The sequence below is a fragment of the Nicotiana tabacum genome, chromosome 15 (assembly GCF_000715075.1).
Source record: "Nicotiana tabacum cultivar K326 chromosome 15, ASM71507v2, whole genome shotgun sequence".
NCBI lineage: Eukaryota > Viridiplantae > Streptophyta > Magnoliopsida > Solanales > Solanaceae > Nicotiana > Nicotiana tabacum.
This window is the reverse complement of record NC_134094.1, coordinates 33428817-33454302: the sequence shown is the minus strand read 5'-3', so window position 1 is coordinate 33454302 and position 25486 is coordinate 33428817. Positions and strand designations below refer to the sequence as shown.

Below are 25486 nucleotides of genomic sequence, written 5' to 3'. Positions count from 1 at the left end.
CCGTATTTCATATTCCACACTTTCATTTCTTCCCTTTCATAGATCATCATCATAATTATCAACAAGTAGAATATTCTGAAAATCACAACTTTAAATTCATTAGTAATGAAGGCTTTAAATACAATCAATTTCTTTCCAATAAGTGGAGTAAATGATTGGCAATCAAAGTGCAAGTTAAAATCATACACAATTTCCACTCACGAATATGTAAGAACGCAAAACACATTAAAAATTACTTTCAAAGCATAGCATTAGCTAAAACAACCACATATGGGCATCACTTGAGTTCATAAACTTTTAGCCGATTATATTGTCGCAGTCAATTTTGGAATAATTGAGTCAAATCTCATTTCATAATCTTTCTCACATTATTTCATTTCATTGGCACCATTGGTCACAAGTATAACTTTTACTATTGGCACGTTGGCCACACTTTATATTCCCAATTTACTGATTTCACTTCCAACTATCTTTATAGGTTATCAACAATAAGACATTCCCAATCAAGACTTTAGATACACATATTGGCAACTAAGAGTCTTAAGAATATTGAGATTTTCTCACACAATTTGGCATACTAGCTTTCATTTGAAATACAATTCAAGCCACCACATTTTAATATGCAACCCATACTTTGAAACTCACGGGAACATTATGGAATTCAATTCCAAGAGAGAAAGTTTAGCCAACGTACCTCAATTGAGCTTTCCTTAAATTACTACAATGTTCTGAAAATTCTAGCAATCCCAATCTATTTGAGACATAACAAAATTGAACCATAATTAGGAAGATATTCATGGTCTTAGCTCATTTGAGCATTTTATCAAACACTAAGTGTGGATTAAGGTTCAAGGTCCTATTATGGAGGATTCCATCATCCCACAACCCAATCTTTACCATTTTTAGCTCAACAATCTTTCTACACCGTTTGATAACACATGCATATAAAATAAACAACCCTCTTGACCATAAATTATCTTGCTTATTACCTATTTCTAGACAAAATTTGAAATTGAGGGTTAGGGTGTAAAATCTTACCTCTAGGATGAAGACCTAGCGAGTTTCCCTCCTTAATCTTCCAAAACATGAGTAAGAATTGAAGAATCAATTATAGAGAAACACCTTCTCACTCTAGGGGTACTCTCTCACACTCTAAAATATTAGATTATACCTCAAAAATGACCCAAAGAGTGTATTTAACGAAATAGGGTCGGGTTTTAAAAACCCAAAAATAAAGCTCCGGAACAGGTTCTGCGGTCGCATATGTGACCGCATAATGGTTATGCGGACCGCATATCGATCGCATAATTGGTGTCCAAAATGACCAAATATCTGCCTGAGTCTGCGGTCACTATGCGGTCCGCATAACTGTTCTGCGGTCTCATAGTACACCGCATAATAGCTATGCGGTCCGCAGAGTGATTCTGCAGTCGCATAATGGACCGCAAAAATGCACTTTTTCGCCAAAAATTTTTCTTTACTTTCCCGTGCATTGTTCAACCCAAAAGGTCCGAGCTTTACACGTAATCCTAGTCCGGCATCATAAAACATTATTTTCTTTGTAAATTTTACCGGGCTTTACACTTAAGTTCTTCAAACGTTTTCGGGGTGTTACAGTATCATTTGTACCGTTGATGTTAAGGGTGTTCCTTTCCTGATAATATATCGCTTATGAGGCCACGCTTGATGTTGTTTTTATGTTATATTATGTCATCGGATTATACATATGTTTTTAGGATTGGTTTTTAGGATTCTCTGACAGGTGGATAGGCTTAGTTACAGGGGAGGCTCTCGCGAAAGTTTTGGAAATTCAGGGAGTTAGCCAAACTTTGAAATTGCTGGTGTGTATGAATTAACAATTGGGCCACATACGATACTAATGACAGATTTTGACCCTCATTCGAGGATGAATGATCCTAAGTGGGGGAGAATGTAAGGCCCCGTAGTATTTCGCAAAGAAATTTAAGATTTCGTGATGCCAAAGTAGGCTTAGTATTTCTGCCGTAGTATTTCGCCGTAAATTTTGGGTTGAGCAGTGTGCTGGAAGGTAAAGAGAACTTTCGGCAGAAAAATGCATTTCTATGGCCCACTATGCGGTCACAGAATCACTCTGTGGACCGCATAATGGTCGTAGAGTGAGGCAAGGATGGGCCATTTTGGAGGTCAGGTTTGCGGTGCATTATGCAACCGCATACCAGTTCTGTGGTGCATTATGCGATCGCAGAACATGTTCGTGGGCCACATAATGACCGCAGACTAAGTCAGTCATGCCCAGGTTTGGAGGCCAAATTATGCAGCCTATTCTGCGGACTGCATATCAATTATGCGATCGCAGATCCTGTTCCGGTGCTTCATTTTTGGATTTTTATAGCCCGACCCTACTTCGTTAAATATACGATTTGTACCATTGTTGACCAAAAATATGATATTTTTAGAGTGAGAGAGTTCCCTAGAGTGAGAAAGTGTTCTTCAACAATTTGTTCTTCAATTGTTGCTCGAATCTTGGAAGATTAACAAGAAAAACTCACTAGGTCTTCATCCTAGAGGTAAGATTCTACACCCTAGCCCTTAATTTCAAAATTTAACTAAAACATGGATAATTAGCAAGATAATTTTGGGCATGAGAGTTGTTTATTTTACATTCATGTGTTATCAAGGGGTGTAGAAGGATTGTTGAACTAAACATTCATATGTTAATACATGAGGTATGTTGGATAAACTCTTCTCTTAGAATTGAATCCCATGATATTCATGTAATTTATGTAAGTCCCGAGTGGTTCATTATGAAATTGGCTATTTCAAATAAGTTTGTGTTGAAAGCTATATGTTCAATATGTATACCAAATGCTATTATCATGTCATGTATCATTTGAGAATGGGTTCAACTATGGGCTTGTGCATTAATAATATTTCAACTTCAAGTCAAGTTCAAACGAAGGCTATTATGCCAAATTTTGTGAAATACCTCTACGTGCCTAAGATTGTTAATTGCTCACATGTATACTACAAACCTTGAATTGAATTGTAATTGTTGATGATGATGATGATGATGTTTGAAATTGAAAAGGTGAGCATGAAATACTAAATACGGCCCATGTACCAAGAATGATTTTATAATTGTGGCCACTAGTGCCAATGAGATGAAAAGATGTGAAAGAAGTATGAAATGCGATGATTGATATAAAAAGGTTGATGTCTCGAATAAGACAACCTAGCCGATAGGGTCGTGATCGGAATTCATGTCGCACACATGGTGGTGATTGTGCTGGAACTTGTAATAGAGCTGTGATAGTGGTTGATGTATCTAGTGAGATGGCCTAGCCGATCGGGTCGTGATCGCACTCCGTGCTAAAAGTATGATGGTGTTGGTATTGAAAGTGATTGTGGTTGATGTCTCTAATAAGATAACCTAGCCGATTGAGTCGTGATCGGACTCCGTGCTTAGAATACAGCGGTATTGACATTGTGAATAATGGTATTGTGAACGATGGTATATTGGTACCAAGAATTTTCAACCTGAAAATATAGAAATTTAAGTGAAATCTTATGTGGTTCTTAACTTGATGTTTTGGTATTGTTCGAGACTTCCATTGATTTTATGATTGTTCCTCCTTGTAATATTATTCATTCTATTGAAAGGGTATTTAGTTATACATACTAGTACTATTCAACGGTACTAACATCCCTTTTGCTGTGAGGCGCTGCGTCTTTAATAGATGCAGGTGGTTCCACAACAGGAGGCATCGATCAATGACAGCGGTACACCCTCTTCCCAACTTACTTGGTGAGCCCCACTTCATTTCGGGGTCATGTATCTTTTATTCCTTGTGTATTGTGTTTGAGGTATAGCTAAAGCCTTGTTGCCGGCATTGTCATAGTACTTTTCTTTATCTATAGAGGCTCCGTAGACATAGTTTAGGTTGCATATTGGTGGTGGGAAAGTCAAATTTTGTTATGTTGTGGTTGTATTACTTGTTCCATTTGAGACTTTAAAATGATGAAACTATGGGTAATGAATTGGTATTGTAGAAATGATCACCTTATTGTCTAATTTATGAAAATATGCATTATCTCCATTCATGGATGAGTTTGGGTAAAAGATATTTTATCAGGCTTGCTCGGCCGGGTTCATTCAGTTGAGCGCCGGTCGCGCTCCCTGACTTTTGGGGCATGACAAAACTGGAAGGTGAGCTTGGAGTGATCAAATCAATACCAGTGTCCCTACAACTGGCCGACCAAACCACCATTCTACCTGAGGGAATCATTGAGGATATTTTAGTGCGGGTGGACAAGTTTGTGTTCCCCGTAGATTTTATTGTGGTGGATATGGAGGTGAACAAGGAGGAGGTGCCTCTAATTCTAAGGAGGCCATTCTTATGTACAGGTAGAGCTATCCTTGATATCTATGAAGGGCAGATTATACTCAAAGTGGGAAACGAAAAAGTGGTGTTCCAAATGAAGAGGATGATGAAATACCCCAGCGATGAGGCGTCCTCCTACTCGTGTTTCAAGCTGAACATTGTTGGAGAAGTGCCTGAAAAATACAATTTTGACAAGCTTGTGGGGGATACTCAAGAGAGGTGTATTACTCATTCTAGCACAGTGGAGAATGAAGATCCTAAAATAAAGAAAGAGGCAGAAGCTCTTGAGACTGAGGATCAAGTGGTTGATGAGGAGGAACTAAAAGAGGAGGCTGCTAAGCCTAATGTGGAATTAAAAGTTCTTCCCACTCACTGTAAATATGCTTTTCTTGAAACTAAACATTTTCTAGTGATTATTTCTGCTGACTTGACAGGTACACAAGAGCGAAAATTGGTGGAGCTGCTGAAAAAGCACAGGAAGGCCATATGCTGGAGTATAGCTGATATTCAAGTAACCAGTCCAGCCATTTGTGTAACACCCTTGAAAATTTCTAACTACTTAAGCGCTATTAAGAAAGTTGATGTGCGCTAGTTATATTATTTTGTATGCGGACGAGAACTATTAATATAATGGATATTAATTTGATATGATAATAAGTGTACGAGGCATATTATAAGTGATGTGGAGTCTAAGGAGAGCCCTAAGTCCAAGTCAAGATGAAAATTTCATAATAGACTAAAGTTTCAAGTGAGTTCGCACAAGACCTAACTTCAAAGGTTCTTAAATATCCTGATATGATGAGGTATATGGTGTATTTCCTATCCAAATAAAGGTCTATGTGTCTAGTATCTAATGCTTCAAATCGTTCATCATTTGGACACTCCTAGAAGACATTATGACCAAATTACCAAATACTGGCAGAAGGTGATTCTGCGGCCAATTCTGCGATCGCAGAATTGATTATGCTATCACAAAAGAGGTTATGCGACAACAAAACTGGTCGCAAATCTTGCCAGCGGAGCCCAGTTCTGGGCATCGATTCTACGGTGCATTGTTCAACCCGCATACCCATTTTGCAGTCCATTATGCGATCGCAGTCCTGATTTCGGAGTGTTAATTTTTCTATTTTCATAACCCGACCCCATTTTGATAAATAGGCTTTGAGGCTTATTTTGGGGTATTTTTTTGAGGGTTTTAGAGAGAGGTAAGAACATTTTAGATAGAGAAGGAGGGAACCTAACATTCTAATCATCCAATCTTGCACCAATCTTCAAAAATCAAGGAAGCCAATGACAAGATCTTTATCTAAGAGGTAAGATTCAAACCCCTAGTCTTCAATTTCGAGTTTGGGGTAAAAGATGGGTGATTGAGAGTATGATTCTTGGGTGTAAGAGTATTATTTATACATGCTTTTACTAATAAGGTTTTTGGAAAGATTGTTGAGCTCAAATAAGTAAAGATTGGATTGTGGAGTGAAGGAAATTTTGTAGAAGAACCTTGTAGCCAAATTTAGACACCTAGTGTTTGATAAAAGGCTCAAATGAGTTGAGAACATGAATATCTTCCTAATTATGGTTCCGTTTTGTTATGTCTCAAAATAGATTGGGATTGCTAGAATTTTTGAAATATTGTAGTAATTTAAGAAAAGCTCAAAACGAGGTATATTGGCTAAACTTTCTCTCTTAGAATTGAATTCTCTAACGTTCCCGTAAGTTCCAAGTAAGGTTGTCTCAAGTTCCTTATTCAATGTTCCGAGTTATTCCCAATAAATTCGATTGTCCCGAATAAGCAAAGTGTCAAGAATTGTGTAATAAAAAAATTGTTCTGAATGTTCCTATCACATTATGTCATCCTTCGGGAATGTGTTTAAGAATGATATGTGTATTAAAATGTTATGGCTTTGAGTCGTGTTTCAAATGAAAGATAGTATGCCAAGTTGTGTAAAAAAAACTCAATATGCTTAAGACTCTTAATTGCTCATATGTGTACCTAAAGTCTTGATTTGGAAATGTCTTGTTGTTGATAATCTATAATGATGATTGAAAATGAAATAAGCGAATTGGGGATATAGAGTGTGGCCAACATGCCAAGAATGAAGGTTACACTTGTGGCTAATGGTGCCAATGAAATAAGATGATGTGAGAAAGATTATGAAATGATCTTTTGTTCAACTATTCCAAAATTGACTTCGAAAATAGAATTTGCCTAAAAGCTTATGTACTCAAATTATGCCCATATGTAGTTGTTTCAACTAATGCTATGTTTTGTGAGTATTTTCAATGTGTTTTGTATTCTTACATATTCATGAATGGAAATTGTGTAGTGTCCTTTTTGTGGAAAAGTATTTCAAGAATAAATGGTGCGTTACTTGTTGATGATTTTAACTTGCGCATCAATTGCCAATTATTTTACTCCATTCCTCGGAAAGAAATCTATTGTGCTTAAATTGTTCATTTCTAATGAACTTAAAGTTGTGATTTCCGGAATATTCTATATGTTGATATTTGATGGTGATTTTTGAATATGAAAGAGGTGAAAGTATGGGATATGAAATACGGTCATCATGCCAGGAATAAAGAATCTTGTGAATGTCAAATAAGCCAATGAAATATTGTCGTTGTGAATGACTAGAAATACTAATGAGAATTTATACAATGTGAAAATTGTTGAAGTGAGTACAATTGTATTTATGTTACCTTTGTGTGCAAATCAAATCAAAAATGTTTTGGCAACATCATTAGCAAAACCGAGGAAGGGTGGGACATAAGGCCAACACCTGAAACTTCACGTGCCTGTGTAGGGGTGGATTGTGATTATTTCCCCTCATTTGGTATGAAATTGAATTATTGGTGAAATTGTGATATTATTCCCCTTAATTGGGATGAAACTGGTAATAATTATGGATTGAAAAAGTCAACCCACACGTCATATATGAGAAGGCAGCCTAGCTGATCGGACTCCATGTTGCGTACATGGTGGTACTACTCTTGGTAACAAATTTATTTCGCATCACATATCAAACCACATTGTTCGTGGGGAGATGGCCTAGCCGATCAAGCGTGATCGAACTCCGTGCTAACAAAGACGGTGGTATATCGGTTCTAGTGATCTCCCAACCAAAACAGTTGTATATGAAGTTCGTATTTTGAAAAATTATTATGTTTTAACTAGATATTTGGATATTGTTGATTGGGACTTGCTATTTCTATGTGTTGCCTTTTCTTATGTGGATATTCTATTTTAAAAGAGGACTTTTAGCTATACATACTAGTGCTATTCGACGGTACTATGTCCCTTTTGCTGGGGTCGCTGTATCTTTAGTGGATGCATGTGCTTCAACAGCAGACGACATTGATCAGTGATAGCAGTACACTCTTTTCAGCTGATTTGGTGAGCCCCACTTTATTTCGGGGTCATGTATCATTTGTTTCTCATGTATTGTGTCTTGAGATATAGCTGGGGCCTTGTTGCCAGCATTTACAAATTATTCTTCTATTGTACTTAGAGACTCCGTAGATAGGTTGTGGGTGGTGGTTAATGTTGGTAATTGAACTAGAAATGTTGGTATTTGGAAATCATATTTTTCATTAATTCTATAAACTCGTAATATTTTAGAAATTATGAATGAAACTGTTAATGTGAATGAAATATGAGTTGGTAATGAAATCTTTTCAGTGTTTGATTAATGGAGTACATCTCCTCTTTATTCGTGGATGAGTTTGGGTAGAAGGAAATCTATAATGAGGAGGCTATATGGACATTTAGGAATTTCACACTTCTTTGGTATTCCAAGATCATGCGATAGAGCCTAAGGTAGGGAGCTAATTTCCTCGTTATGTCTCATTTTTTTCAAATGAGTAATCCACGAGTTCGAAACAGTGAGGAGGGAAGGACCGCGCCATTGAATCTGGGGGAGATTACGTAAGAGTTCGTTGGGAGAATGCGTCAAGCCGTCGAGGGATTGGAAGAACTTGTTCCTAAGGGAAGTGTCCTTGTTCCTACCAATGTCACCGCACCAACGGATCATGTGGTGAGAGAATCTAAGAAACGAAAGAGGGTTGCGGCCAGCGACACTTGGGAACATGTTGGATGACCCTTGAAATATGTTATGGCTATAGAAAGAGGGGTCATAAGAAGAACTAATGGCTTAGGTTGGGTACACCCGTCCCGTTTTATCCGACATGCGGGAAGGAACATTTGGCGTCATTTTGTGAGTATGCTCAGTAGCATGTTAGGAGTGGTAGCTTTGGACAATTCCAAAGGCCCACACTACAATCCGGTGCTGAAATTGTTACTCCCGCATTAGAAGCTTGGATGAAGGATAAGGGGTATGCTTATGATGTATGCAAAAAGGGTAAACATCAAGTCAGTGGACGAGTCAGTTTAGAGGACCTCATCCCCGTTGTGTGAAGTGTGGTAGATGTCATCCGGGAGTATGTCATTATGGTACCTATGTATGTTACAAGTGTGGTATGAGGGTCACATTCAGATAGATTGGCATTCATCTCGCCAGAGCATGGGCGGGGGTGCGACACAACCATCCAGTTCTATAGCTACTACATCCACAATGCCTCCCCCAGCTAGAGTCACTATACCGCCAGTAGGGCGTGGAGTAGCAAGGGGTGGTATTCAAAGCTCAGGAGGGCCCAATAGGTTTTATGCTATGAGGAGGCATCAAAAGTTTGATACTTTTCCAGATATGGTTACATGTATATTGACTGTCCAATCTCATAATGTGTATGCTCTTATTGATCCCGGTTCCACTTTGTCATATGTCAAATCCTTATGTTGCTATGGAATTTGGCATAGAGCCGGAACAACCTTATGAGCTATTTTCTATATCTTAAGATCATGTACATGGTCCCTACATTATCAATTCATACTAGGAAACTCTATGCCATTGTGCTTGTAGGGTTGCTTCTGAACTGATATTTTGACTGTCTTCCCAGTGGCATTCTCTTTTATTTCCGTAATACTCATACGGTACCTTTAACTACCCCAAATCCTATCGGAATATTTCTCAAGGATCACAATGTCATATCTGCGATACTGAATTCCCCATGCTGTGATTCACTCTGTTTATCTTGCACAATCTGTTGATTCGTCTGTAACCTCTTGTCTAGCCATAACTAGGCTCTTCCTGAACCAACTCCTAACTATTCGTTGGCCCATTCGCATATCAATATTCTGCATAATCTTTCCTGGGTAATTTCCCTTGGTCTTAACTTACGTCTCGCACTGGCTCCTTATTTACAGATAATATCTCGTGCAGGGACCCTTACTTCCTTTCCTTGATGTCGTGTTTGCATAATGTTCTGGAATCATAGCATATATGTAGGATTTCAATAAGTGCAATAGCCTCCCTTTCTCAATTGTATCGCATTCTTCCTTTACCATTCCATAATAACTAGAACCACTTAATTCTGACTTAATGCCACATCACTCCATATTCCCCCCTTTAGGGGAGTACTAAGATTTAGTGTTACGAAGATCTACGTATAGATGTTTTACATTTTCATCTTTGGCATCTTTTTACATAATCGATGATCCTTACTCGCCTCGCGGTAATCCTTCTGTACCAAGGATAACGAAATTCCTCACTCGCGAGGGTGACACTTAGTGTAACTGGCACATACAGTCCCTTAAGAATAACTTTACTCACCTTGCTTGCTTTAGGGAAACATCTTCCTAAATGACCTTTAAAGGGTATTCTTCTGTCGTCCATTCTATTATCGCCGGGACGCAATCTCTGAAATTCTCATGATGCCGACTATTACTCAGGCCCTAGTTCATGTTTAGTTTATCTTGTTCATCAGTCCATGCTGATTTGCTATTACTCTGGGGTCTAATTTTTCCTTTTGGTAATCACGTTGGAGTCATGAACCTATTTCTCGAAACGAGGATATGACTTTATGGCCTATATATTTTGTTGTCTCAAGGCCTGTCACCTCTCGTTCTTTCCTTCACTTGACTATAGACTCTGTAATACTGTCATCTTTCTGATCTACTGTTGTCATCCATTTATCACATCTTACTCATAATTCTTCATTAAATCTCTTCTTATTTCCCGCTAACATTTATGTCTATCACTTTATTCTAAAAACTCGAACAAGAGCCCTGCCATACCAAACAATACACATATAAATCATACTGACCAAACAAGCAACTCCGAAGCAAATAGAGTGCACCAACGTCTTCCTCTGGGTTGATCGCCTACTTGGAGGACTCTCGACCTGTCTATCGAGACCTACGGGCATGAAACGCAGCGTCCCCAGGCAAAAGGGACGTCCATACAAATAATGTACCGAGTAAGTAAGGAATAAAAATCAGTAAACAATAGACATGAGAGAAACATGGAGTAAAAGACTCGACATGTACGTCTGCATAGCTCTGTAAATCATTTCATTTTTTTATATTGTCATGCATATGCGTATAAATATCATACCATGCAAAGGTATATGCGTTCATAACATCATCAAGCCTCTGAGGGCATCCCATCATATCATTTCGACCACTATGGGAAAATCATAAACGTATACCAGCTGATCAGGTAGTGGTGCGTATATAACGCCGTAACCTTTTCCCATATCCCATATACATATATTTACATATATACGCGTATATAACGCCATCTGGTCATGGGTTAATGTACATGTATAAATGCATGAAATGCATAAGAAATACGTTAATAAGATTTCTCGGAATGTCATAAAATCAATATGCCTTTCAGATAAACTTTATCAAATACGTATTTTTCTGAGACCCATGTACAAAAGATATAATAATAAGACATATGGGGAATCAAGAACATAAGCATCTCTAGAATTTCTATGAATAGAGTCATTTATGGAAATTGTGCATTTGCTCGTTTCGTTAGTGTCGTATAGATCATGCCAAAAGAAAGAAGGGATAGCCTTAACATACCTGAGTCGATTCTCTTGACAATCCCTCTAATACACGTTGATTGCAACAACACGTAACGGCGGATCGAAGTAGGAAACAATCTGTATGATATTCTTGAGAAAGATTGCACCGTACTTACTTAGAATCGCAAAATCTCACGCTACAGCTCCGACCATTGTAAATCACGTATGCAATCTTTCTTAAACATTAGGCTTGTATCTTCTAATTTCAAGGGGGTAAGAAAACATTAGCTTGCATGTGCTAAAGTGAATATATTTATGCAAATCATGTTTAGAAGGTTAAAGAGAATGTTAACCTTGTTATATGCTCTAACAATGTGAGTTTCTTGCTGAAGCTTCACCCGTCACATAATAGTCATAAGCCTTTTCTTTTGTGACTTTAAAGAGGCATTCTTAATCACATTCAACCAAAAATGAGTTAAAGTATACATAGATGCCACCACCTCCTTAAGAATAAGGATAGTTGGGAATTTGCTACCACCCTAGAATAAGGATAGTTGGGAATTTGCTACCACCCTTTCACAATCCCACGTGGATTATTGTCCCCCCAACAATTATCCAAATATTTACTTAAATAATTGTCCACAAAATTCAATTACAAGTTAATCTCCCACTTAAAAATCCATAAGTACCCAATTATCTACATAATTCTCTAATTAATTAGGTAATATCGCATTACCCAATAATTAAGAATTATCTCAATTTACTTAAATTACTACTCACTTTTAACATACTTTATACACCTTACTATTATGGCCATGTGGTACCTTGTATGGTACTAGTACATAAATACCGAGTATTTTAGCTTGGGCCGTATTTTATCTCACACCAACAACCTTCAACGAAACTCATTTTCTTTGATTCATTTACCCTCTCACTTTCATGAATTTACTACCACTTGTTAGAAATAGCATAATGCTTAAAATCTCAAAATAATTTTATTCTCGAACTTACGTCGATTAACTTACGATGAAATATTAACGTACAAAAATGCGGGATGTAACATCTCATTTCCGAGCTTTCATCAATTTATTTATGGCGTACTTTCACATATGAAATTATGGGGTGTAACATCATTCTCCCCTTTGGAATATTTGTCTTCGCATGTTGACTTATGCACTTATCATTATCATAACCTATAGCTCTTTCGAATACTTTAGTATTTTCATTGCCATCTAGGCAACGTTTCTGTGAATAAATCCAAAGGCCAGGGCATTCCACCCTTTAGGCCTCTTTCTCACGCCACGACTTGTGGTCGGAATCTGTTGCTACCTTCTGTCATGCATCATGTATGACTTTTTCCTTGTATGTGCGCCTATGCGACTCTTTTCTTCAGCTTTTAGCCAATCTCTAGGCCTCACTTTTGGGAACATATACAGAACTTGACAAGATGCCTCTCTGGGCATCTATAGGTTTACTGAAGTTCTTTGCTCGGTACTTTGTCGAACTTATGCATATTGCTTTATCTTATTTCATAGACCTGGCTATCCATCCGCATGCTTTTACTGCATCTAGGTAGGTCACACGGTACCATAACTCTTACTTCAATTTATCGTTACTGAAGTCTGCTACCAAACTCCAAGTTACTTTTGTTGCTTATCCCATATGCATAAATCTAAGTCCTTTAATACTTCCTCATTACTGTTCATCTTAAGAATGATGGCCTAATCTCATATCATACAATGTGACTTTTTTCCATCCATTGTTGATTCACCTCAATATTGATCTACAATCTACCACTGATAACTTGAAACCTCTTACATAATCACTAGGGCTCATGTTTCATCATGGAACATTTGAAGTGATTAGACTAATCCACCTGGGGCGATACCATGCTTTCATAACCGTATTTCATAGCATCCCGATGTGATTCACCTTATATGGGTATTTTAATCACGTACCATTCATGAAATTCCCTTTTTTTCTTCAAATCATTAATCAATTGAAATCCCAAACATCATCCTTTATTTACCACAATTACACCCTTACTTTATTATCAGGGCAGCATTCCATCTCTTTTAAATGCTACTAGTCTTAGACTCATTTGAGTTTATTCAGGTTATATTGAGCTTTCTATAACTTAGAGAAGCTATCAACTCTCTTGTCTTTATGGGCTTAATCCTGAGGACTTATCCATTCTCGTCACCTTCTCACTTGCCTTTTCTTATCCTTACTCTTGTCTTCCTAAAACCTTGTTGTTTTACCATACTTTAGCTTGCAACCTATACACATCTATTTATACTACTCACTATCTTCCTTCAACTTGCTTATGCCACAGATTTCCTTGTGTTATTTTAGATTATCAAGCGAGACATCACATCGTCTCTAATTCTTCTTTACTCTCTTAACTGGACCTCTCGATACCTAGAAATCATCGACTAGAAGATATGCCACTGACGATGCCGCTATTATTCATGGATACTAAATCCTCGCGCTTCTAGCCTTTTATGCGAAGTATGGACTATTCACAACCTTCTGCATTTGAGTATCTCGTATGTTGTTCACATTTACCTTACTTACCTTAAAATCTTGCACCGTATCTTCTATCCCTTTCATGACCTCCCTTCTACATAGGTATAATCCACGTCCACAACTGGAAGTTCTATTATAATACTTGTTTGCACCTCTGGTGCATACACAATCCGGTGGGCACTTCATACTGACTTCTTATGAGGCTGGTACTTCTTCTAACTGGCTTTATCATAGAGCCATTATAGAATATGGCTTGTACTATCTCTCTTGTACCTTTGATATCTAAGAGTAATCCTACAATGTTCTCAATCACGAGGTCTATAATTTTCTGGGTCTAATAATCAGATTCCTGATTTACTTCATCGATGTAACTCTTTAGTTTTGTCCTTCTTCTGATCAGACTTTATGTAGGCTTAAGCTATCTCCCAATCTGCGGCTCATGGTATTAGTTATTACTTTATCCTTTCATGGGTGCTATGGAATATCTATGATACCTTCATCTAACAATTCAATCCTTTGTCTATGACCTGGGCTCAATTCTTTCTTTTAACTTATACCGGAGTCTTCTACGGCTGTATGATTGCCAACATATATGCTACAAGGATAATGCTCCGAAATCTTAAGTGTGTTTATAACGTAACAAACTCTGGATCATTGATTGAATAATTCCTTTTGTTCCTTCTCAGCTTTCTTTAAACGTAAGCTATTACTTTTCATGGTCTTCCTGCCCCTTGTTGCGTGCATACTTAGCTTATCATAGTTATGATCTAGAATATTACTTTTGATTTTTATTTTTTTTCTTCTTCCCGTTCATTAGCCATGATAGGTGCCACTTTCTTATGGAGTGCGTACAATATTATTGTAAGACTGTTGTTACAAGACCATTTCCTCTTTAGGTCATTGAGTTTAGGTTGAAGCCTTCTTCCTTATTTCTTCAGCTAGTCTTTCATTGTAGTACTTAGGGAAGCCCCTCTGACTCTTGTAAAGGTGCGAGCTTATTACATCGTATACTCAATAAAATTTTTGATATTCGTACTCACCTATAATTATCCTTAGTTACTTACCTCCATGCCATTGTACTTGTAGGGTTGCTTCTGAACTGATATTTTGACTGTCTTCCCAGTGGCATTCTCTTTTATTTCCGTAATACTCATACGGTACCTTTAACTACCCCAAATCCTATCGTAATATTTCTCAAGGGTCACGATGTCATATCTGCGAGACTGAATTCCCCATATTGGGATTCACTCTGTTTATCTTGCATGATCTGATGATTCATCTGTAACATCTTGTCTAGCCATAACTAGGCTCTTCCTAAACCAATTGCTAACTATTCGTTGGCCCATTCGCATATCAATATTCCGCGTAATCTTTCTAGGGCAATTTTCCGTTGTCTTAACTTATGTCTCGCACTTGCTCCTTATCTATAAATAATATCTCGGGCAGGGACCCTTACTTCCTTTCCTTGACGTCGTGTTTGCATAATATTCTAGAATCGTAGCATATCTATAGGATTTCAATAAGTGCAATAGCCTCCCTTTCTCATTTTTATCGCATTCTTCCTTTACCATTCCATAATTACTAGAACCACTTAATTCTGACTTAATGCCACATCACTCTATATTCCTCCTTTAGGGGAGTACTAAGATTTAGTGTTACGAAGATCTACATATAGATGTTTTACCTTTTTATCTTTGTCATCTTTTCATATCATCGATGATCCTTACTCGCCTCGCGGCAATCCTTCTGTACCAAGGATAACGAAATTCCTCACTCGCGAGGGTGACACTTAGTGTAACTGGAACATACAGTCCCTTAAGCTTAACATTACTCACCTTGCTTGCTTTAGGGAAGCGTCTTCCTGAATCACCTTTAAAGGGTATTCTTCTGTCGTCCATTCTATTATCGCCGGGACGCAATCTCTGAAATTCTCATGATGCCGACTATTACTCAGTCCCTAGTTCATGTTTAGTTTATCTTGTTCATCAGTCCATGCTGATTTGTTATTACTCTGGGGTCCAATTTTTCCTTTTGGTAATCACGTTGGAGTCACAAACTTATTTCTCGAAATGAGGATATGACTTTATGGCCTATACTCTTTTGTTGTCTCAAGGCCTGTCACCTCTCAGCCTTTCCTTGACTTGACTATAGACTTTGTAATACTGTAATCTTTTTGATCTACCGTTGTCATCCATGTATCACATCTTACTCATAATGCTTCATTAACTCTCTTCTTATTTCCCGCTAACATAAATGTCAATCACTTTATTCATAAAACTCGAACAAGACATTCTTTTTCTTTTAGCTCTCCTTTACTCCATCCAGTGGCTCTTCGGGATGCTTAACGTTCTTGCTCTACTAGGGACGGGAGTCACACTAAGATAATATTTATCCCTTCTAAGCTTCTAGTGCCTATCTTTGTAGTACTCATATCTAGTTGTACTATTTTAGAGTGCACCATCTGGGCATCTCACAAGGAGATCTATTAGCACATTTGCAATATCCATCAGAAATGTCAGCTAACGCTAACAATCCATCCACCATTTTGGGTTACCCTAACCCCAGCTAGATCCTGATATCCTACCTTCTCTTATACTACTCAAAAGTCTTATATTCCTCTACGATAATCTTCATTAGCTGGGTAGCTCGTACCCTTTTTCATCTTGCTTCTTTTACTTGCTGAAACTTGTATCTACCTTCTGATTCTCTTATTCCTTTTTACCGTAAGAGTGGATAGACATTCTTGCCTTAGGGATCCTTATCAAGAAGTTTACACATCTTATTACACATATGATCTGCTGAACACCTCATATTTATCCATCATAAGCATGATGCAAAAATTGAGTTCCTCTAACTCAACTATTCCATAGCCACATTCAATCTCTTACCAACCATCTTTCTAGATGTCGGCATCGTCGTATTCTGAATAAGATAGAGTTTAGGAAATTGAGTTCTTACAACTGAGCTCTACCACACGATCTAGAGTAAGAAGAAAGAGTGACAGTCCTAAATGCCCTATAGCCTCCTACTTATAAGTGTGGTGTACAATACACCCATAAACAAGACTCTACTAGACACGGCTTGGAGAGTTCCTAGGACAAAACTGCTCTGATATCACTTTTGTCACGACCCAAACCGATGGGCCGTGACGGGAACCCGGTACCTTACTCAATCGAGTACCAACATAACATATATTTTGTATCATTCCATCGTAGGTAAATGAACCGGAGTAAATCATGAGGGAATAAACTTATACATATGACATACTGGCTTATAAGACCAAAGCGATCACCCGTACACTGAACATACGCCGACAAGGCCATACAATATTTCATATACATGACATCTGTCTACAAGCTTCTAAGAATACATAATTTTCATAAAGGTCGGGACAGATCCCCGCCATACCAAACAATACACATCTAAATCATACTGACCAAACAAGCAACTGCAGAGCAAATAGAGTGCACCAACATCTTCCACTGAGCTGATCGCCTACTTGGAGGACTCTCGACCTATCTATTAGGACCTACGAGCATGAAACGCAGCGTCCCCAGGCAAAAGGGACGTTAGTACAAATAATGTACCGAGTATGTAAGGAAAGAAAATCAGTAAATAATAGACATGAGAGAAATATGTAGTAAAAGACTCGACATGTACGTCTGCATAGCTCTTTGAATTATTTTATTTTTTTATATTATCATGCATATGCGTATAAATGTCATACCATGCATAGATATATGGGTTCATAACATCATCAAGTCTCTGAGGGCATCCCATCATATCATTTTGGCCACTGTGGGCAAATCATCAACGTATACTAGCTGATCAGGTGGTGGTGCGTATATAACGCCGTAACCTTTTCCCATATCTCATATCCATATAATATACATATATACGCGTATATAACGCCATCTGGTCACGGGTCAATGTACATGTATAAATGCATGAAATGCATAAGAAATACGTTAATAAGATTTCTCGAAATGTCATAAAATCAATATGTCTTTCAGATAAACTTTATCAAATACGTATTTTTCTGAGACCCATGTACAAAAGATATAATAATAAGACATATGGGGAATCAAGAACATAAGCATCTCTAGCATTTCTATGAATAGAGTCATCTATAAAAATTGTGCATTTGCTCGTTTTGTTAGTGTCGTATAGATCATGCAAAACGAAAGAAGGGATAGCCTTAATATACCTAAGTCGATTCTCTTGACAATCCCTCTAACACACGTTGATTGCGATAATATGTAACGGCAGATCAAAGTAGGGAAAAATCCGTATGATATTCTTAAGAAAGATTGCACTGTACTTCCTTAGAATCGCAAAATCTCACGCTACAGCTCCGACCATTGTAAATCATGTATGCAATCTTTCTGAAACATTATGCTTGTATCTTCTAATCTCAAGGGGGTAAGCAAACATTAGCTTGCATGTGCTAAAGTGAATATATTTATGCAAATCATATTTAGAAGGTTAAAGAGAATGTTAACCTTGTTATATGCTCTAACAATGTGAGTTTCTTGCTGAAGCTTCACCCGTCACATAATAGTCATAAGCCTTTTCTTTTGTGACTTTAAAGAGGCATTCTTAATCACATTTCAACCAAAAATGAGTTAAAGTATACATAGATGCCACCACCTCCTTAAGAATAAGGATAGTTGGGAATTTGCTGCCACCCTTTCACAATCCCACGTGGATTATTGTCCCCCCAACAATTATCCAAATATTTACTTAAATAATTGTCCACAAAATTCAATTAGAAGTTAATCTCTCACTAAAAATTATTAATTACCCAATTATTCACATAATTTCCTAACTAATTAGATAATATTCCATTACCCAATAATTAAGAATTATCTCAACTTACTTAAAATACTACTCAATTTTAACATACCTTGTACACCTTACTATCATGGCCATGTGGTACTTTGTATGGTACTAGTACATAAATACCGGGTATTTTAGCTCGTGCCGTATTTTATCCCACACCAACAACCTTCAACTAAACTCATTTTCTTTGATTCGTTTACCCTCTCACTTTCACGAATTTACTACCACTTGTTAGAAATAGCATAATGCTTAAAATCTCAAAATAATCTCATTCCCGAACTTACGTCGATTAACTTATGACCAAATTTTAACGTACACAAATGCGGGATGCAACATCTCATTTCCGAGCTTTCATCAATTTATTTATGGCGTACTTTCACTTATGAAAATATGCGGTGTAACATTACATCCCGCATTTTTGTATGTTAAAGTTTCGTCGTAAATCGACGTAAGTTCGGGAATGGGATTATTGTGAGATTATAAGCATTATGCTATTTCAAACAAGTGATGAGTAAATTAGTGAAGGTGAGAGGGTAAGCGAATCGAAGGAAATAAGTTTTCATCGAAGTTTGACATTTTGAGAAAAAATACGGTCTGAACTATAATACCCGATATTTATGGACCAGTGCCATACAAGGTACCACATGACCATGATAGTAGGGTTCACAAAGTCTGTCAAATGAGCAGTATTTTAAGTAATTTGAGATAATTCTTAATTATATAGGTAATTGGTTAAATATTGGATTAATGGAAAATTAATAAGTTGATTAAGGAGTAAATGGATGGTTAATTAAGGTCTTTGGATAAAGACCAAGGAATCAAACGTGGCAGCAATACCTTGTCCAAATTATGACTCTTACATTATGAGTAAAAATGTGGCATATTTGAGTAATAAGTGGCTTAGTCATACCATTTCAAGCCTAACACCTCTCTAATTCAAAAGAAGGGTCTTATATCAAAGTAGGCAACAGACAAGAATTGAAGAATTTAAGAATTCAAGCAACATACCTTATCATCTTAGCAACGTGAAGTGACTTCAATCTTTCATACAAAAACTACGTAATGTTATAGCAACGGGATTGTGCAATTCTAAGGGAGTACGGTGCAATCTTTCTCAAAGAATATCATACGGATTTTCCTATACTTCGATCCGTCGTTATGTGATTTGTCACAATTGACTTGTGTTAGAGGGATTATCAAGAGAACCGACTCAGGTATGTTAAGACTAAGCCCTTTCTTCATTTTGGCATGATCTCATAACTACATGTGTTCGATAACGAGTCATAAAGAGAAGTTCATACTCCCAAATTTATATACATTATCCTAGTCTCATAAATTACAGTATTCTCCTTATCGAGACTTCATATTCAATTGAGTATTGTCTTCTTCCCGTCAAGAGAGCAGAGAGCCTATATATACAGTATTACAGTGTTTTCATTACCATCGAGCTATAATCGATGGGCAGGCCCCTATTGGACAACCTCTGATCAGATGGTAAGTTATATACCCAGCCTATTGTTGTCGAGTGCCTATGAGCGAGCCCAGCATGGCCGAGATACAGAGTCTAGTATGGCCGAGCGCCTATGAGCGAGCCTACTACGGGAGAGCTATTATATTTACCGAGCCTTATAAGGCCAGAAAACTATTTTACTTACTATATTGAGAGAGTTGAGTCAGTATCAGCAGGTGAGTATATCTTCAAATTATCTTTGACTCCCAGTTACTTTCAGTTATTATATTATCAGTTCAGTTTCAGCTTTCAGTATATTGACTTACATATTCGGTACATTATTCGGTACTGACATCCTTTTCTGGGGGCGCTGCATTTCATGCGTGCAGGTTCAGACAGACAGACGGGTAGACCTCCTCATTAGGTGTTGCCCGAGTTCAGCTTGATCGGTAAGCTCCATTCCCTTAGGAGTTGCCGTGTATAGAGCTTTATGTACATCTTGTGTATATATGTTAATATGATATGAGTAGGTCGAGGCCCTGTTCCGATCACAGTATATCCATTAGTAGAGGCTTGTAGACGTATCCTGTCAGTTAGTGAAGTATGTTGGACTTGTAGGCCTTTTTTGTATATTTTGTTGGTTTGCCAGCTGTAGTAGTTATTACGGCTTTGTCGGCCCAGCTTTATATTGATGTTTAGTCAGCATTCGCAATTATCTTGCAATGTGGCCCATAGCCAAAGTATGACACTATATGTTCAGAGTCTCTTAGTCGCAAGTTGGTACGCGAGGATAGGTGAGGCACCGGGTGCCGGTCTCGCCCCAGGTTTGGGGCGTGACAAAAGTGGTATCCGTGTAGTTCTGTCCTAGGGAGTCTACAAGTTGTGTCTAGTAGAGTCTTAATTATGGATGTGTTGTGCACCACACTTATAAGCAGGAGGCTACAGGGCATTTAGGACTGTCACTTTTTCTTCTTGCTCTAGATCGTGTGGTAGAGCTCACTTATAAGAATTCACATTCCTAAATTCTATTTGATTCGTAATACAATGATACCTACATCCAGAAGGATAGTTGGTAAGGGATTGAATGCGGCTGTGGAAGAGTTGAGTTGGAGGAACTCGAATTTGCATCATGCTTATGATGAGTAAATGTAGGGCCTCCAGCACATCATGTGTGTACAAAGACGTGTGAGCTTCTGGAAAAGGAGCCCTAAGGCATGAATATCTATCCACCCATATGGTAAAAAGAAACGAGGTAAGAAGATTATCGGTATTTACAACTCAGGCAGAAATATATAAGCATTGTGAGTTACCTTCAACAGTAACAGAGGTGTGTATAATTGGCCACACCCATCCCAGTTATGCCCTATGGGGGCTAACAGGCGTAGTTTAAGAAAAGGACCGGGATATCAGGATCCGGCTGGTTTAGATTAACCCAAATTGGTGGATGGATTGTTTGTGTTAGTTGACATTTCTGAAGGATATTACAAAGATAGGCACTGGAAGCCTGGAAGGGATAAATATTGTCTTAGTGTGACTCCCGTCCCTAGTAAAGAAAGAATGTTAGGCAACCCGAAGAGCCAGTAGATGGAGCAAGGGGAGCTAAAAGCAAAAGAATGTCTTGTTGAAATTTTCAAAATAAAGTGATAGACAGAAATGTTAGCAGGAAACGAGAAGAGAGTCAATGAAGCATTATGAGTAAGATGTGATGCATGGATGACAATGGTAGAAAACAATGATAGTATTATAGAATATATAGTCAAGTGAAGGAAAAGACGAGAGGAGCCAGGCCTTGAGACAACAAAAGAGTATAGGCCATAAAGTCATATCCTCATTTTGAGAAATAAGTTCATGACTCTAACGTGATTACCAGGAGAAAAAGTTAGACCCCAGAGTAATAGAAATCAGTATAGACTGGTGAACAAGATACACTAAGCATGAATTAGGGACTGAGTGATTTGATAATAGTCAACATCGTGAAAATTTTAGATTTTGCGTTCCGACGATAATAGAATGGAAGATCGAAGAATAACCTTTAAAGGTCATTCAGGAAGACGCTTCCCTAAAGCAAGCAATGCGAGCAAAGTTAAGCTTAAGGAACTATGTGTGCCGGTTACACTAAGTGTCACCCTCGTGGATAAAGAATTTTGTTATCCTTAGTATAGAAGGATTACCACAAAGCAGGAAAAGGTCATTGATGATGTGAAAAGATTCCAAAGAGGAACATGTAAAACATCAATAGGTAGATCGTCGTGGCTCTAAATCTTAGTACTCCCCTAAAGGGGGGAATATGGAGTAATGTGGCATTAAGTCATCATTAAGTGATTCTAGTGACAATGGAATGGTAAAGGAAGAATGCGATAAAAAATGAGAAAGGAATGATATTGCACTTATTTAACTCCTACGGATATGCTACGACTCCAGAACATTATGCAAACTTGATATCAAGGAGAGGAAGTAAGGGTTCCTGCCCGAGATGTTATTGATAGATAAGGAGCCAGTTCCAGACGTAAGTAAAGACAAAGGAAATGACTCAAGAAGGATTTCGCGGAATATTGATATGAGAATGGGCTAACGAGTAGTTAGTAGTTGATCCAGGAAGAGTCTAGTTATGGCTAGATAAGAGGATACAGACAAATCAACAGATAGTACAAAATAAACATAGTGAACCCCAACATGAGGAATTCGGTCTCGCGGATATGACATCGTGATCCTTGAGAAATATTCGGATAGAAGTTGGGGTAGTTAAAGTACCGTATGAGTGTTATGCGAATAAAAGAGAGTCCCACTGGGAAGACAGTCAAAACTTCAGTTCAGAAGCAACCATACGAGCATATGAATGTGGAGGTAAGTAACTAAGGATGATTATAGGTGAGTACGAACATCAAAAACATTTTGTCGGGTAAACGATATAACAAGCTTGTAACTTTACAAGAGCCAGAAGGTCTCCCTAAGTACTACAACGAAAGACTAGCTGAGGAAATAAGGAAGAAGGCTTCAACCTAAGCACAGTAACCTAAAGAGGAAATGGTCTTATAACAACAGTCTCACAACAACATTGTATGCACTCCATAAGAAAATGGCACCTACCGTGGCTAATGAATGAGAAATAAAATCAGAAGTGAAATTCAAGATCATATGAGTTGTATGGAATTCCAATGTGCGTGGGCACTAAGGTAGGGTAAGTATGCACGCAACAAGGGGGCAGAAAGCTGAGAAGGAACAAAAAGAATTATTCGATTAATGACCCAGAGTATGTTACGAACGCACTTTAGAGTTCGGAATTTTATACATGCAACATATATGTTGACAATTGTACAGATATAGAAGACTCCGGTATAAGTTAAAAGAAATAATTGAGCCCAGGGCATAGACAAAGGATTGAGTTGTTAGAAGATTGTATCATGAATATTCCATAACGCCCATGAAAGTCTAAAGTAATAACTAATACCCGGAGCCACAGATCGGAATAAGCTTAAGCCTACATAAAGGCTGATTAGAAGGAAGAGGAAACTAAAGAATTACATCAACCCAGTAAATCAGGAGTCTGATTATTGGACCTAGAAAATTATGGAAATTGTGATTGAGAACATTGCAGGATCACTCTTAAGATCATAGGTACAAGAGAGAAAGTACAACAACCATATTCCATAACTACCCTACGATGAAGCCAGTTAGAAAAGTACCAGCCTCACAAGAAGTCAGTACAAAGCTTCCACCGGATTGTGTATGCACTGGAGGTGCAAGTATTATAATATAGCTTCAAGTTATGGACGTGAAATATACCCATGTGGAAGGGAGGTCAAAAAAGAAATAGAAGATACGATGCAAGGTTTAAGGTAGTAAGGTAAAGGTAAACAACGTACATAATACTCAGATGCAGAAGGTTGTGAATAGTCCATACTTCGGATAAAAGGCTAGAAGCACGGGGATTTAGTATCCAGGAATAATAGCGGCATCGCCAGTAGCATATATTCCAGCCTATGGTGTCTAGGTACCGAGAGATCTAGCCACGAAAGTAAAGAGGAATTAGAGACGATGTGATGTCTCGCTTGATGTTCCAGAATAACATAAGGAAATCTATGGTGCAAGCAAGTTGAAGGAAGCTTGCGAGTAGTATAAATTGATATGTATTGGTCGCAAGCTAAAGTATAGTAAAGCGACAAGGTTTTATGACAGGAGTAAGGATGAGAAATGGCGAGTGATAAGGGGACGAGAATGGATAAGTCCTCAGAATTAAGCCCATGAAAACAAGAGAGCTAATGGTTTCTCTAAGTTATAGAAAGTTCAGTATAGCTTGAATGAACTCAAAGAGAATCTAAGACTAATAGCATCTAGAAGAAATGGAATGATGCCCTGGTAGTAAAGTGGGGGTGTGATTGTTACAGATAAAGGATAACATTGGGCCTTCGATTGAGTAATGACTGGAAGAGGTTTTCATGAATTGTACGGGATTAAAATACCCCTGTAAGGTGAGTCATATTGGAATGCTATAAAATACGGTTATGAAAGTATAGTATCGCCCCTAGGTGGATCAATCACGTGAGCCCTAGCAGCAGTGTTACATTAGAGATCAAGTTAGCAATGGTAGATGATAGATCAACATTAAGGTGAATCAACAATGGATGGACAAAAGTTACAATGTATGAGATGAGATTGGGCCATCAGTCTTAAGATGAACAGTCTTGAGGAAGCATTAAAGGACATAGATTTATACACATGGGACGAACAACGATAAATCGAGGTAAGAGTTATGGTATATTATGATCTACTTAGATGCAGTAAAGTCATGCGGATAGATAACCGGGCCTATGAAATAAGACATAGCAATATCTGTAAGTCCAACAAAGTACCGAGCGAAGAACTTCAGTATACCTATAGATACCCAGAGGGACATCTTATTAAGCTCTATATATGTTCATAAAATGAGGCCTAGGGATTGGGTGGAATAAAAAGTAGAGAAGAATCTCATAAGCGCACATATAAGGAAAAAGTCGTACAGGATGCATGACTGAAGTAGCAAGAGTTACGAAATTGGAAGTATTTTGACCACATGCCGTGGTATGAGAAAGAGGCCTACAGGTGGGAATACCCTGGACTTTGGATTTATTCACAGAACAATTGCCTAGATGGCAAGGAGAGTATTAAAATATTGGTAAGAGCTATATGTTATGATAATGATAAGTGCATCAGTTAACATTCGAGGACGAATTTTTCAAAGAGGGGAATGATGTTACACCCCATGTTTTCGGTCTCGCAGATATGACATCGTGATCTTTGAGAAATATTTGGATAAGAGTTGGGGTAGTTAAAGATACCATATGAGTGTTATGGGAATAAAAGAAAGTCCCACTTGGAAGACAGTCAAAACTTCAGTTCAGAAGCAACCATACGAGCACATGAATATGGAGGTAAGTAACTAAGGATGATTATAGGTGAG

At 37.9% G+C, this 25486-nt stretch overlaps 1 protein-coding gene across 1 annotated transcript in view; it reads left to right on the top strand.

Annotated features, from left to right (window-relative positions):
* Positions 1-4170: 4170 nt before the first annotated feature.
* The window catches only part of LOC142169576 (uncharacterized), a 33799-nt gene continuing 12483 nt past the window's right edge, over positions 4171-25486 (top strand). The window contains exons 1-2 of the mRNA XM_075231456.1: positions 4171-4735; positions 4796-4872. Coding sequence (XP_075087557.1) covers positions 4171-4735; positions 4796-4872 — 642 coding nt within the window. The remainder of the gene's footprint in view (positions 4736-4795; positions 4873-25486) is intronic.